At 40.5% G+C, this 15,395-nt stretch overlaps 1 protein-coding gene across 1 annotated transcript; it reads left to right on the forward strand.

Annotated features, from left to right (window-relative positions):
- Positions 1-2,696: 2,696 nt before the first annotated feature.
- GTSE1 (G2 and S-phase expressed 1) lies at positions 2,697-13,672 on the forward strand. The gene is made up of 11 exons (XM_009819889.2): positions 2,697-2,775; positions 3,505-3,568; positions 3,648-4,266; positions 5,483-5,650; positions 7,059-7,203; positions 8,442-8,819; positions 9,009-9,081; positions 9,494-9,742; positions 10,933-11,110; positions 12,235-12,375; positions 13,347-13,672. The coding sequence occupies exons 1-11, from the start codon at positions 2,697-2,699 to the stop codon at positions 13,428-13,430; spliced, it is 2,178 nt and encodes a 725-aa protein (XP_009818191.2). The 3' UTR covers positions 13,431-13,672.
- Positions 13,673-15,395: the final 1,723 nt, after the last annotated feature.

Consider the following 15,395-nt stretch of genomic DNA (forward strand, 5'->3'; position numbering starts at 1 on the left):
GATCTCACCAACTTTTATTCTTCTATCATAATTTTCTTTATGGAAAATTATCCTTTGTAATGTGCATGGCCCAGTTTTATTAATACAACCATAGACCCTTGCTCAGCTTACTGAAAAAAACCCTTGCTGTTGAGTGGTTAGTGAGACATTCTATAGGCTAAAGCAATGCAAGAGAATAGTAGGTAAAATAATAGAACTGAAATTGCTAGATCAGTAATAGTAATTCAAGGACTCATGAGAAAAACACAAAAGAGAACAGGTATAAAATCCTGAGATAAAAAGCTGGAAGACAGCAGCTCTATAATAATGAGGATTGGCCCGTTTTACGAGCAACAAAGCCTGACGCTTCCCCACCTGACTGACCACTGCCTGCCAGGAGGGACTCCTGGGGTGATAGGGAGGGAGGAAAGGTGGGACGTGAGCATGTTAATACTCAGTCTAGTAACCTACTAGTCCCAGCCATTTACTGTGCATATTAGCCAGTACATAGGATACTTGCTATATACTCAAGTTGCATATATACTGCTTGCACGGCTCCATGAAAGATACCAAACTGTAAGAGGCCAAGTAGAGAAAGGGTTACAAAATATTTTGTCTATATGAAAATCTGCAGGTCATGATTAACCATTCTTACTCAGCTGCAAAATTCCAGTCCAGTGATTTAGTTAGTCATCCCAAAATACTCAGAACAGAATACATCACTTGACTGCAATTTCTGAGGCCATGTATGTATCAGGAGAAAACCTTAAGCACTGCACAGCATTAAATGTCAGAAGAAATGTGGAAGAGTGGTGTCTTCCTGGTGTTTCTTACTGACATGGGTCTACTTTTAAAACTATTCCATCGGTCGGCCCGTATTAATTGGGACTGGGACTGTCAGCTGGGACAGACATCCAGGAATCTTGCTGTTCCTTATGTCAGTTTAGGAACAGGTACATAGCCCTTTTGGTGCAGTTAAGTTACTAGGACAATCATATCCAGCAAAGGTGTGGAGGAAACAAAAGGAGTCCATCTTCACCTTCCACCGTAACTGGCATGGCAGCTGTGCTGGGAGTCACCCTGAGGCCCTGCACCCCAGCAGGGCCCTGAAGCTGAGTCCCAGACCCTCCAGAAGGCTTTCCCTTCTGTTGCTGCCACCACCACGACTGCTGAGGTCAGCCAGGCAAACCGGGCTCTGCAGCAACAAGCAGTGGGGATGAAACAGCAAGGATGGAACGTGCACTTGAGGAGCGGGAAGTGCCAAAGGAGCGGCCTGGCCTGTGAGGCCGAGCAGAGCAGGAGGGGCCATGGCCCCAGACGTGGCTGCCGGCAGCCATCCAGCCACCCCATAGGCACCTTGCAGCAGCCTTCTGGGCAGCCTCTGATGGCCCTGGGTGCTGTGATACTCCAGAGGCCCATCTCTAGTTCTACCAGACCGTGAGTAATTACGTGTATTTAACCTGTTAAAAACTGGCCACGGTAAGTGGGTGAGGCCCAGCGGCAGGGTGCGGGCCCCGCGCTGAGGCGCGGCCCCCTCAGCGACACCGGCGGCCGTTGGGGAGCGCCGGCCAACTACAAGCCCCAGAATGCCTTGCGGGGCGTCGGGTATCATTCGAACCTGCCAATGTGGGCGCGCGAGGCGCGTCACGTGAGCGGGGCGCGATTTCAAACGTCCAGGCGGCATCGTTACTCTCCTTCCTGCTCGGCGGCCCCGCGGAGGTGAGCGGGGCAGTGGCGGCGGCCACGGCCACCGGCTCGGGCCCTCGGCGGGCCCAGCCGCTTCCCCGGCCTCGCGGTGCCGTGTCTGGAGGCCTTCCTCTGAGGCCCGGCTGTAGAGGGGCCGTTGCGGTCGGAGGGGCCTACGCGAGCTCGCCTGAGGTGGGGCGGTGGGAGGTCGGCGGGTGGCTCCTCGCCCCTCGCGGGGCTCCGTCTGGCTTGTGAGCGGCTCCGCGCACGCCGGGCACCTTCTCCTCAACTGTGTGTGTGAGGCTGCGGTGGGCTCTGCTGAGCTGCGCCGTGAGGGACCAGTCCTGGTAGGTCCGTGCTCGGCGTTAATCCCTTCCGTCTGGCCGCACCGCATGAGGTACTCTTGCTGAGGGTCTCCTGGCTAACCTCTCGGCAAAGCCTGAGCGGGTTGTGTTAAGGTAGGGACAAGTCTACCTTTGCTCACAGGAAGATCGTATCTGATGGGTTTCCGCCCACAAGTGAAAGACGCTGTCTAAAGCACAGTGTGCGTTTCCTCTGTGGAGCAGAGATGTGCTGAGTCTCCGTTATGCCAGTATTAAATAAGTGCTGTAAAAAGTTTTCTTAGCCTGTGGGGTGGCAGTGTTCTGCTGCAACTGTCTAGCCGTGCTGCCCATTGCAGCTGTATTCATATAACCAGTTTAGTTGCTGAACACAGGGTTTGCCTTATGGAATTTCAGAAATCCTAGGCATCACTGCTGTATTTGAAGGCTTTTTACAGAGGTTGCAACACTTCACATATACAGGTAATCTGATACATCTCAGATAATTAGATAGCACGTTTCAAGAGAGGATGGTGAGATGCGTGATGTCCCATAAACCCTGTTTGTGTGGCTGTCCCTAAACATAACATATGAGAGTCTTCAAAGGGAATGTTTACCTCCTTGCTAATTTGGCAGTATCATAAAATTCTGTGACTTTATTGTTGTGTTTTTTAACCTACTGCACAGATAATTATGTATTTTCCAGACACTATGGAGGAAGGAAAAGACATGGCAGCACATTGCTCAAGTCATGTGATTGAAGAAAAACTGGGTATTTGCATGAGCAATGGTAGGTGGAGAACATATTGGGATATTCTCTACCTGTTGTATCCCTTATTAAAAGTTAAGACAATTCAGATCAGTAGACCTCCTGTACCTGCTTTAGATCTTGTTCTGTGTACTTGTTTCCTTGCATGGGCTGCTGTTGCCAGTCTCAGACTTACAAGCCTCCTTAAGAGCATGTGAAGCACTGGTGCTAGAGCATGTGTAGTAGCAACATGATGTCATCAACCTCTCATCCATATGTCTAATCTGAGCTCCCTTTTCCTTATCTGTCTGCTGCGGATTCAATTAATATTTAGTGTGTATATATTAGCTAACAGGAAAACTAATCTTTTTCACTGACTCCTGTTACTGTCCTGTGGCGGTCTGAACCAGAAAAGAACTGACTGATAGGACAACTGCATTGTCATATAGCTCTAGTATATATAGTCTCACTTTTCTTGATTGGAGGCTGCTGGTACACTTTCCTACAGCCAGATCCCATGTTTCTATTATGGATGCTTAGAAATCAGTTTTGAGATCTTTCATGATATTTGGGCATCTGTCACAATTATGATGACATTCACAGCTGTACCTTCAATTTCTTTGATATAAAATGTGTTTTTTATTTTAATTATTTAAACTTGGTAGCTAAAACTTTCTTTGCCATCTGACATCAGCTTCACTAAGCTGTCAAAGCATAATGCAATAATTTTTGTTGCAAATCCCCACTGTGACAAAATCCTCATTGTTATAGGTTCAGACTTCCCTCTTCTGACTGATGAAAAGTTTGATTTTGACCTTTCACTCTCTCCAGCAAGGTAAGTGAAGGGTCCACAGGTAAATATACATTTAAAATGGACACATGTAAGGTGCTGGGCTGACTTCTTTTTCTTCTAGTGGAAGTGAAGATGAAGTTTTTTTTGGACCTTTGGGACACAAAGAAAAATGTATTGCTGTCAATATTGAAGGAAAAAGAAGTGCTGAAAAAAAAAGTGTGCCTGCTTCTGATGATAAACTCATGTGGAGCCCACTTACAGGAGAGAAATTTGTGGAAATTTTCAAAGAAGCTCATTTGTTAGCTCTGCATATAGAGACTGAAAGCAAGAATGAACAGACTAAAATAAGCCAATCAGAAGAACAGGAAAACAAGATTATAGAAAAATTTGTGGAGGACTCAAAGTCAAAATTGAAAATACTGCGAAACCAAAATATAGAGAAAAGTCCCAGAGCTGTTAAAAGGGAGACATACTGTGTGCAGGATAGCCCAGCATGTCAGCTGCCACCTTGTTTTCAGAAGGAATCAGATAAACTTCTGTCAGATGACAAAACACATGCTCTTCATACTCCTCCAAACAGAAGCCCTGTTAAAATTTGTGTATCTCCTACAAAAATTGCCAGTTCACCTCTGACACAAGAACAGAAAACTAAGGAAGGAAATACGAAGGCAACTGGTAAACTGCCAATGGCAAAACCTTCATCTACTCTTGGAATAAGCAATTTGTTGACTATTGAAAAGGTAAAGACAGTTTCTGGGCAACAATGTTTTCTTCAAACATGGCCTTTGTGGGTTTTAGGAATGTTTAAACTATCTACAAGCTTTTATTTTTAAAAGTGAACTTTAATCTTCTCATGTTTCTCTACCTCGTAAGATCCTTAGGTAGGAAACATACAAAAAAGTAAGGGTAGATACTATGGTATAGTAGCCAACTAGGTTATCTATTATGACAATGTAGAGAATCTGCAGGCAAATTTCTTTTCCGTTTTATTCTGGTTTTGCGAATACCATCATTCCTGGCTTCTGTTTGAACGCTTTTGTTGCTGGTAAAATTACTGCACTGTTCTTAGTGACTTAATGTGCAAAAATGGCTTTGTTTACTGTTAACCATGGTCAGTGGGGGTGGGGGGGAAACACCACAATTGTTTTGATAGGGCAGGGAAATCTTTTAGCTCTAGTTTTGTCCACAACTTGTCTCAATCATGAAAAGCACTGATTAATGGTATTACATTTAGGATGTGTCTATGCGACCAACTGAAAACGTATTCTTCAATAGCAAGGGAACAGTTGTGTTAGTGACCTTGTGTGCACAAATCCCAGTCTCTAGATACTCTATCTTCTGGATTTTATTCTCTACACCTTATGGCTTAGACTCTAGTATGTATTGCAGATTTTATTGAAAATGTGATATTGGCTCCTTGGGAACCATCACCTATAGAAAATAGGTAGTATATTTGATTCCTTTTTGGTATAAGTCTCTTGATTTTGGGTGCTATAAGAAAAAGCACAGTCTTAATGCTTTAACTAGCCAAATTGTACCCCACTGTCTAAATAGACAATTTGGGTGATGTGGTCTACTGTATTAATGTCTCATCTTTTGGAAAGCTAAAGTAAAGCAGAAGAATGAGTTAAATGGAGATCTCATAGTTGTAAGGAACAGCTGTTACAGTATGTATGTGAACATGACTATATGAAATTTGTGCTGATGAATTGTTGCAGAACTGTCCTGATGTTGATGTCCAATATCTGGGTTCAAGCATGTTCTAGTACTTAGCAAATACACTCACTAGACTAACTTTAAACTATATTAGTCTAAAGCCTAAGGACTTGACTGGGTTCAAAGGCTGCTTCTTTGACTGTTGTCTTGGTTTCTTAACAAAATCAATTTGTGTAAAAAGCTTCATAGTGGTTTCTAAAAACAATAGTAGCTTTTAAAATGTTGCATTGAAATTTGCAGCCCAAACCAGGAAAACATACTAGTATTTCTACAAAAAGAGACTTGAACATCATGGGATCATCAGATCTAACTTGTGATAAAACTAGTGCTCCTTCAGATGTCTTTGGGTCTTTGTTCAGTGGCAGTTTCTCAGTGCAAGACAAAAAAGCCCTTCCTGCACCAAGTAAGGTAATACTTCTTAATATAAAAATAGTTTTTATGATGGTCTGATAAAAAAAACCCTAAATATAGTTTACTTTCTAATTTAAAGTTATATTGTTGCATATAATGGTTTTAAGGAAAAGTAGCCTCTGTTCTGTAATTGCCATTCTTGAATGTGTGTTCCAAGTCTGTAACACAATGAACATACTTAAAAGCAACTATAAACGTGTTGGATTAACAAGCATTACCTTTGTTTTTAAAGCACTAGCTGCAGGTAAGTGATCAGCAATTTTCTGTAAGAAAAGAGTTTTTGATGTGTGTAGTTAACTATACCATCTGAAAAGGTTGCCATAACTTGTATGAAGGTAGAATACCTATAGCTGTCAGGAGTTGTTTTGAAGCTATAGACACCTGCTTCCATGCTGCATGCCACTTCACTGAATCACAGAATGGTTGATGTTGGACGGGACCTCTTGAGGTCTTCTGGTCCAACTCCCTGCTCAAGCAGGGCCACCTAGAGTCAGTTGCCCAGGACCATGGCCAGATGTCTTTTGAATACCTCTATGGATGGAGACTCAACAACCTCTCCAGGCAACCTGTGGCAGTGCTTGGTGACCCCTGCAGTAAAAAAGTGTTTCCTGATGTTCCGAGGTAGAACCTCCTGTGGTTCAGTCTGTGTCCATTGCCTCTGGACCCATCACTGGGCACCACTGGATACTGTCCTTTCAGGTATTTGTATATATTGATGAGATCCACCTTGAACTTTCTCTTCTCTAGGCTGAACAGTCCCAGCTCTCTAAACCTTTCCTCAGATGGGAGATGCTCCAGTCCCTTAATCATCTTAGTGTCCCTTTGCTGGACTCTTTCCAGAAGCTCTGAATCGCTCTCATACTGGGGAGTCTGGAACTGGACACAGATCTTTGGGTGTGGCCTCCCCAGTGGTGAGCAGAGGGGAAGGATCACCTCCCTTGACCTGCTGGCAACACTCCTCCTTGTGCAGCACAGGATACCATTAGCATCCTTTGCTGTAAGGGCACATTGCTGGCTCATGTTCAACTTGTCCACCAGCACTCCCAAGGGCCTTTTCTGTGAAGCTGCTTTCCAGCTGGTTGGTCCCCAGCATATACTGGTGCCTGGGGTTACTCCTTTTATTCTTTAATCCCTTTAAATCCATACTTAAGTTTGTGGCAGGAATAAAAATAACAGATAACCCCTAGATAAGAACAGATAACTTCTAGATCTGATGTTCCAGTTCTGTATAATAACCCAGATATAATGAACTGTTTCTAAGAAAATCAATTTTTAAACAGTAATCTGAGGAAGGAAAGTCTCTAAAATTCACAAAAAAAAAGCTATAATACCAAGAAAAAGTAAGGTAAAATAATGTGTTACATAGTTCTTTTTGCTTTTGAATAAACTATATTCTCTGATTCAGCCTGGCTTAAAGAAGATAACACATCTGAAACTTCCTGGTGTTGCCAGTGGTCTCACAAGAAAGACTACTTCATCTTCATCATCAGTTTCCAGCGTTAACTCAAGTCTGAATTCAAGTTTACCCATTTCTCCCATAGGAAAAAATGGTAATCACTCTTACTACAGATTTATGCCACAAGTCAATTTTGAAGTAGCTAAGCATGTCTTGGGCTGTGGGTTTCTATATGTTTTAATGGTGTCCAGTACATACAAGCAGTAAGAAATGTTTTGAATGGAGAATAAAATTTTGTAGGCTATCCCAATAAATCCCTGTGGACTAAAGATATACCTTAGACTTCTATCATTTATAAAAAATAGATTCATGTAGCCTGATGCCTACATGTGAGGGTCTGACACAGCTAGGCGGTAATGCCTCAGGAAACCTGTTCTTTTTGTACGTGATTTTCTCTATTATAGCCAAGTATGTGAGCTTCTGACTGCTGGAAGCTTGTCAACTTGAATTTAAAAAAACAAACAAAAAAGCCCAAAAAAACAAAACCAAAAAACCCCCAAACAACTGAAATATGGAAGGAAGGTGGAAGGGCCTAGTTTCAAGTTTCTGTAAGTCTAATAAAAGGATGAGCTTTACTCAAGCAGATTGGAAAAAAAAACCAACAACCCTCTGGGGAGATAACTGAATACAACTAAGAGGCTTATACTATAATGAGAATATCAATTTGACCCTTTCATTAAGCCTCAAAGGATCAGGAAAATACTCTCCTACAAATACTGACAGATGTAACTACCACAGTTCTTGTGGATCTGTCAAGATACCAAGTTACTGCAAATTTTTATTTTGTACTTTGTTTCTGGATGGATAATATATCAGTAAAAGTTAAAGCTTAATAAGAATTATTTTATACAATAGAAGTGTCTAGTCAAGATTCATCCTATTAATGAAAGTAACCTACAGGCTAAAAGTAAGAACCATACAGAAAACTGAGAAAAGCACTTGTGGGGTAGTTCAGCTGGTGGTGTTAATCAACTTGAACTATTATCTTCTTGAATGCCTGCTTAAGGGAACACAGCCAGCTACGCTGGGAGGAAATGTTGAAAATGTAACTTGAGTCTGTGCAAGCTGTTTTGGCATTCCTTGAAGAATATTGATTGCAGTAATTCAGGAATTTGATGAGGAGACTTTCTAAAACAGATGAAATTGCTGGAGAATTCAGGCAGTAAATTTTCAGCAGTTGTATGTGTTCTCCTTAAACTTGAGTTGTTTGAACATAAATTTATATGCTGTAAATTGTTATTTTTCTTTCCTGTGTGAGCATAATTATTCTGCTTAGTCAAAAACTCAGCAATAAGCAATGATTCAGAAGTATAAATTAACTTTCTATTTCAGGAAAATCAAGCATATCTTCAAAAGCTAGCATGAGTGGTTCTAAGCTTTCATCTAGTACAAACAGGCTGGCCCTTGTCAGACCTACCAGAGTGTCATCTCTACAGGCTGCCAATACTGAGAAATCCAGGAAGCAAGAAAGATCAGCTAGTACTCCCAAAATATCTAGTGTTGTAAGCTTGGCTAAATCTTCAGCTTCTGCAGCATCATCTGAGGCTGTAGGCAGTGGAATTCAGAGGCTGAGCTCTGTTCCCAGTCTGCAGAAGCTATGTCAGCAGAATAAAGATGGAAGTGCAACAAAAGGAAGCCTGTGTCCAAAGCCCAAGGCTAGAGTTTTGTCTGTTCCTACAAGTCAAACTAAGGTTCCAGTGAAGACTGGAGGTAAGCACATACTTTGCATGACCTGTCTTCTAGCTTGGCTATTAAAAGCAAATGTTACCTTGAATGCTTGTTATATGTTTCATTACGCTTCTGTCCACCATTTGGAAGGAATTAGTATTTTAACTGAAAGCTATTTATTATTTTAAAAAAATTATTGGGGATAGCAATTAACAAAACTTCTCTCTTTAGATAAACCACCAAACAAATCAGCACCAAAAGCAACGCCATCTCTTGGAGTAACATTTTGTGGCACGCTTGGAAGGTAGGGCTTAACCGAAAATTGAATGTACTGAGGAATACTTTCTAGAATGCAACATGGTTGGGTGTTGCAACAATCTTTGGAAGTTCTACCTTCATTGTCCAGTCCCTTGGGACCCACCAGGTTAGCTGTGTTAATGCCTATTGGAATTGATAAAAAAAACACAACCCAAAACTAAACCAAACAACACTCCCACTCTTTTCAGAAGAGGGTTTTCTTTGTAGTGCTGAATAGAGTAGAGTCATTCATAAAAGAATTCTTATGAAGTAAAGCCCTTAGTATGCTGTGATTATCAACTTCATTATGATTACCATTCCCTTGAAGATCAAAAGGAAACTGATTTCTGTTGTTTGGTACAATAGTTTGAATAAAACTGTTTCTAGAAGCTTTTGGCAAATGCATGCTCTTTTTTTAGTGCCATGGCAGTCAGCACTCCTGTGAAAGCCTCAGAAGATGGGATCTTTCAGAATTCTTGTTTTCATGAGAGGTCTGTTTCTATGACTCCTGCCAGTCTGAAACGGTCTGGCTTACCTACACCTGTTCGTCGTATCTCAGGATTTCCAGCAGTGACTCCTAAAACTGCACCAAGAATGGCATTTCCTCTATATGCTGCATCTGTTTGCCAAGGTTCCAGCTTTTCTACTAAAGAGACTCTTACAGCTGGGTAAGAGAGAAACCTCCATATATGAAATGAGTATTGTAGGCAAACTGCCTCTAAATGAATTTTAACGACTTTCAGCTTTCAAGGACCTTTGCTAAATGTTAGAATAAAGCATTTGAGCATAGATGCTGTATAGGCCTAATAAAGACTTATATCTTGTGACTACTAAAATACTATAAGCCTTACAGAGATGAATCGATATCTAACATTAAAGAATTATAATCTCTAATAGGAAGTTATTTGTATTTCTTGAGCTAGCGGACAACTAAAGACTTGTATTTGATGCTCTGGCTGAAAACAGATTTGGCATTGGTGTTATTTTGCTGTTGCATTCTGATGAAGGGAAGTAGCTGGTTAAAATACATATTACTCTTAACTTTGTTTTATATTGTTGCCAATGCTTCTGTAAAGTTCCACTTTGTTAAAGCATCAGTCAAAAAGCCAAGGATTTAGTTGACTGAACTTTAGTTTCTGAGCAGGTTTACCTATGTTTCATTTGAAATAACTGCTTGCAGAATGGGTGAATCCTACACTGTTAATTATGTTTGTTTTCTGTGAAAATAATGTTGCCTTCATATTAGCAGCCCAACATGGCACAGGTGCCATATATGTATGCAAGCTTGCTTTGTGATTGGTGGAGATAAACAGTATTAAAGCAGGAATGATTCATGGCTAGAAAACTCCTAGCCTAAGTAACATGACATACAGGAAATGTCCAAAATAGTCTTTTCTCTCAAGGAGACAATTACTCTCTCTACAATGACTTTATTATACTAATCAGACTACAACCCTTTGTCCTCCAGCTGGTGTCAGTACTTCCTCTCAGCAGGGACTGAAGTGGATTGTTCAGTGATATGCAGTATCAATACTTGTTTGCTAGTTGTTTCTTCAAATGTGTGAAGTTCTTCCCATGTGTGAAGATTAGGCTGCATGTATATGTCAATTTAAGATTAAATTCTTCATCATCCTGAAGTCATTAGCTCTTTTTTTGCATGGGTAGGCTATAAATTTATTGCAGCATGAAACATCTTGTTTTGCAGGTAACTAGCATACTTTTGGATGACAGTATGGGAAGTTTTAGTCATTACAACTGGGGGTAAAAAAGGAGAAAATGAGGTTAGGGCATTGGCTTGTCTATCTAGCAGTTCATGCTGATTAAAGAACTCAATTATTGCCAATGCTCTTTTCCTTAGTTCTAAACAGACAAAAGAGAGTAAGACACAAACGTCTTCAGAAGATGATACATCTCCTCCACCTGTGCTACCTCTTGCACTTAATTTCTCACCAGAAAAAACTGCTACAGAAGCAGTAGAAAACGAATTAAAAGAGGCTGAAGTACAAAATCAGCTGGCTGAAGAGAAACAAACTGAGGTAAGAAATGACTACATTTTTTCTACAGAACTACTAAGTAAACTGCTTGAAAATAAATTATTTCAATATGAGGGATAAGTAGGAAAACCACTTCAGTGCACGAGGTTAAAATGGATTAACTTTAAGCAAGTGCACCCTCTAGTGCCTATTTTTAGCACTGAACATCTGTTCAGTGTTTCCACTAAGTTTGTTCCCATCTCAAAGCTGAATGGTCAAATACTTGCAGATTTCATATTAAATTTCCACTTCTGGATAAGTGATGTCAAATCCTTGTGGATTTGGTTAGAAAAGCAGTGTCACAGGGTGGTTCCTATTGCAGCCATAAAGCCCTTTTGGGGAAAAAAAAATGCACTACTGTAGTTAAATTCAGTCACTTAACAGCAGGCCAAAGCTGCATACAATGAGTGAGGATTAAACCCCAAAGCCCATGTAGCAGTAAACTTAGTTAAGCGTCATGTACTTAGTCCAGTGAACACCCTTCCCCTCTCCCAAGAATCTACTGGCTTCATGTTGAAAGCTGGCACTCCACAGGCATTAAGGAGAAGACTGAGCTGGTAGTTCAGTCCTATTAACCTGTCACAGTGGCTGTTGATTTACAAATATTTAGGTGTAGAATCTGTAGATTAATTACTTGATGTTATTGCATCAGTATTTTCCTTGTTAGCTTAGTTGATGACACAAAGTGTCTGTTACAGAATTGCTTAGCATGTGTATAGAGTAGTTAAACCGGACAAAAGCATACCTAAAGTTTGGAGTGCTACAGAATAGTTTATATGGCTAAATAACATTGCACAATAATTGTAGTCAAGTAATTTAAAAATTAAGAGAGTTATTACTCTTCTGTTTTAAATTGGACTTAACTCTGCTTTTAAGTGAAAAATTGCTTTACGCCCCAAGGAGTTCTTTTGCTTTGTCTCACTGCATTTTTCCCTATTTGTGATGCTAGCTGTTGGCAGAGGAAGAGCTGAGGTTTTTACACTGTGTGAAACAATCCTGCATAAAAAAAGCCAACCTGTAAATTAAGCCTGACCTGTGATTATTACAGCTGTATAAGCTAAATTGACTGCCTAAATGTTTATGAAGGAAGCATGGAGGGGAAAACCTGAACTATTTTTTTTTTTAAGGCCTTACTGGTAGATATTGGAGTAGACAAATCTTTCCCACACTCTTTGGAATGTGAAAGTAGACCTCTGATTGACCTTTCCAATACTCCCGAAGTGAATAAGATTCTTCCTCTAAAGCCTACACTCTCAGGGCAGGTAAAGGTAAGTTATATTCAAGTCTTCTGGTGCAAATATGCTAGCAGAAAAATGTCAACTGGCTGCATGTACTTGGCTGCAGAGCAGCTCCACAATACTGTAAGAATTATTTAATATTAGCTCAATATGATACTACATACTAAGGTGCTTTTAAGAGACCATAACGTTTAAAATCAGTGTGCTCTAAACTGCAGCTCAGTGAGCAATCTGCAAATAGGAAAAGGAGAAGGATGGAGAAAGAACTTAATGCTTAAAGCAGTTCTTAAAGAATGAAACTGTTCTGAAGCAGGAAATGAATGCTATCTTCAGTAGAGTAGGCATGCTGACTCGTGTTTTCCTTTTCTTGCAAATTTTCAGTTCTTGGCAGCAGCTCATTTTCAGCAAAAAAGCAAGGCTGTCTCTCCTGTTTAGCTCCTCTCTTAATTCCCTCAGTTGGAAGATTTGCATTGGAATCTACTCTAAATTTGACAAGCATTTCTGGGCAAGTGTTTTTGGTACACTAGTGGCTTGAAGGTAGATGCCTTTAGATATTGTCAGATGATTGACGGTAACTATGAGGATGTAGCCTTTGATGTTAGATGTAGTTGGGATCAATTTAATATCGGGTCCTTCAAAGTATCTCAAAAGAGGATCACAGAAGTCTGACTTCTGGGGGCATGTTCAGAAGTGCTCTGCCCTGCCTGGATGCCAGTGTCACTTCAATATGCATAGTAGTGAAACTTTTAAAAGCCTTCTAGGCTTTTAAGGTGAGTACGGGCAATAACCACCTTGTGAGAAGCTTGTGCTTGTCTAAGAATGAGCTAGATGTTTAAAAACCTGAACCTACAAGCTTGATTGTAGTGCTTGTATCTGTCTTCTGGATAATAGGAATACTAAACAAAGTACTTGAAGAGTATGTTAATAGACATTATTGCTGCTAGTAGTGATGTACAACAGCTGACTACAATAGCTAAATTTTATTGTTTTTCTTCTTTCAGCTAATTGATTTGAGTTCGCCTCTTATCACTCTGAGTCCTGATATAAACAAAGAAAATATGGATTCCCCTCTACTCAGGTTCTGAACTTGAGTTGAAATGAAGAATTCTTGGCATCTGTGATCTTTGAAGTGTTTAGGTGTTACTCTTCAGTTGTAGAGTTTTTTGAAGATGGCTATGATTATCTGATGAACTGCATTAACACAATAGAATTCTAACAGTCTTGATATAGTCAAACTGAGTCTGATTAATGGTTCTGTTCATGGATGTGCTGCAGTGGATGTATTTAAACTGTGTTGCTCTAAGGCAAAAAGGGATATTCTCTGTATTGGAAGCCTGTCTCTTTTTACTTTCTACCCATTGTCCTTTGATTCCTTATCCCCTATGTGCAATGAAGATTTAATTTAAAATAAATGAGTTGTTTACCAAACTGTTGTACAAAAAAGCAATCTTTTATTGCAGGCTTTGGTTAGACTATTTTAGTGTTTCACTAACAATGTTAAGATACAGGTAAAGCTAATGGACTCCAGGGTGATTTTTCATACAAAAGTGTAGCAAGTTTGGAAATAAACATTTTACTGTTGAATGCTAGTGGAATACACTAACAGCAACAGCTGAATTTTTGTGATTCAAAGGAGAAAGCAACAGCTTGTTACTGCCAGATGATTTAGACTTGACATTTGAAGGTTAGGCTTGAACTTTCTCACTCTCAAAGAATAGAAAAATGCTTTTTTACCTGATTTTACCACACTTGGATAATACATGGAGATTTTAAATACAGGGAGGTGAATGGAGATGAAAATGCACACAGTGGTAGCCCATAAATGTTGAAGCAACAAGTCTGTCGTGGAGACTAGAGACTTCCGCTGTGTATGTACTAGCTTAATATATTTATGAAAGTTTATCAAGAGATTGAAATGGATTTTCAGCTGTTTGTATTAAAGTGGTGGAAGTTGGAGACTTAGTGTTTTAAGTAGAAAGAAGTGTTCAGATGAGTTTGTCAAATGCTTTGATGCTGAACAAGGCTGCTGCCTTGGCTTTATCGGAAGGCACTTGCCTACTTCTCAGCAGAGCTGTCTTTTCTGTGGTTACTGCAGTGTCACACTCTGTTCTGAATGAAGGCCTTTGGCCAGATTGTGAAGACTTTTCTGAGGCAAAGGAAACAACCATGCTACCTGTTCCTGCCAAATACGAAACAAAAATGTGGAATTTGTGTACTTTCTTTGCTTGTTCTTGCTTTCCTTCTGTGAAAAGCAAGAGGGCTTCTTCAACTGAAGCATTTACTAAACTTTTGAGCCAGTGTTGTGGAATTACAAGCAATACTCAAACCAGGTCCTCAACTAGTCTTCAAACAGAAAGAAAAATGAGTTTGGTTGCATATTTCTAAATTGAAACAGAGGGAGATTTAAAAAAAATCATGAACTTTTCTTGAGTGATGTATTTGTGATTTTTTTTAAGAGGTAAATGGGCTCATGCCCTATACTTCAAGGACTTGCAGGAGAGCCAAGCATTCTGTGCCCCTCAAACTCCACTTTGTGAATGTATGCTTTTGCAGGCACAGATCTAAATCCTGGCTCTGAGCATGACCATGACACCTTATGAACAAGTAGAAGTCATCTGCCAGTTGAAATGCCTGAATATGTTGTCCTAAAGCAGGCACCTGGCCAGCTGAATACTTCTGGCATTCACCACCTCTGTTGACAAGCCTAACTATTCCTTGGAGTTCAGACACTGAGTTGACAGCTCGATGTGTCTTCAACCAGGAGCCAAATTCCAACCTTCCAAGGTACAAGTCAGTTGCTCAAACATCCGGAGACACTTGAAGCGTGGTTAGTGCAGGGGAGACTGCACTGCTCTGTAGTAGCAGTTGGAGCCAGGTGGAATAATGTTTGGCTTATTAAGTGATAATGAACATGAAGCAAGCAAATGGAAACTAATGGTTTTTTTTTCTTCTGGGTCTTCCTCTGTCCAACTCAATCTCCTGAGTGCTGTTGCTCACGGACAGTTAGAGGGCTCTTACTTCGAGTATGTGTTAGAGGGCTCTTGGCCTGC

The sequence above is a fragment of the Gavia stellata genome, chromosome 4, assembly GCF_030936135.1.
Source record: "Gavia stellata isolate bGavSte3 chromosome 4, bGavSte3.hap2, whole genome shotgun sequence".
Lineage (NCBI taxonomy): Eukaryota > Metazoa > Chordata > Aves > Gaviiformes > Gaviidae > Gavia > Gavia stellata.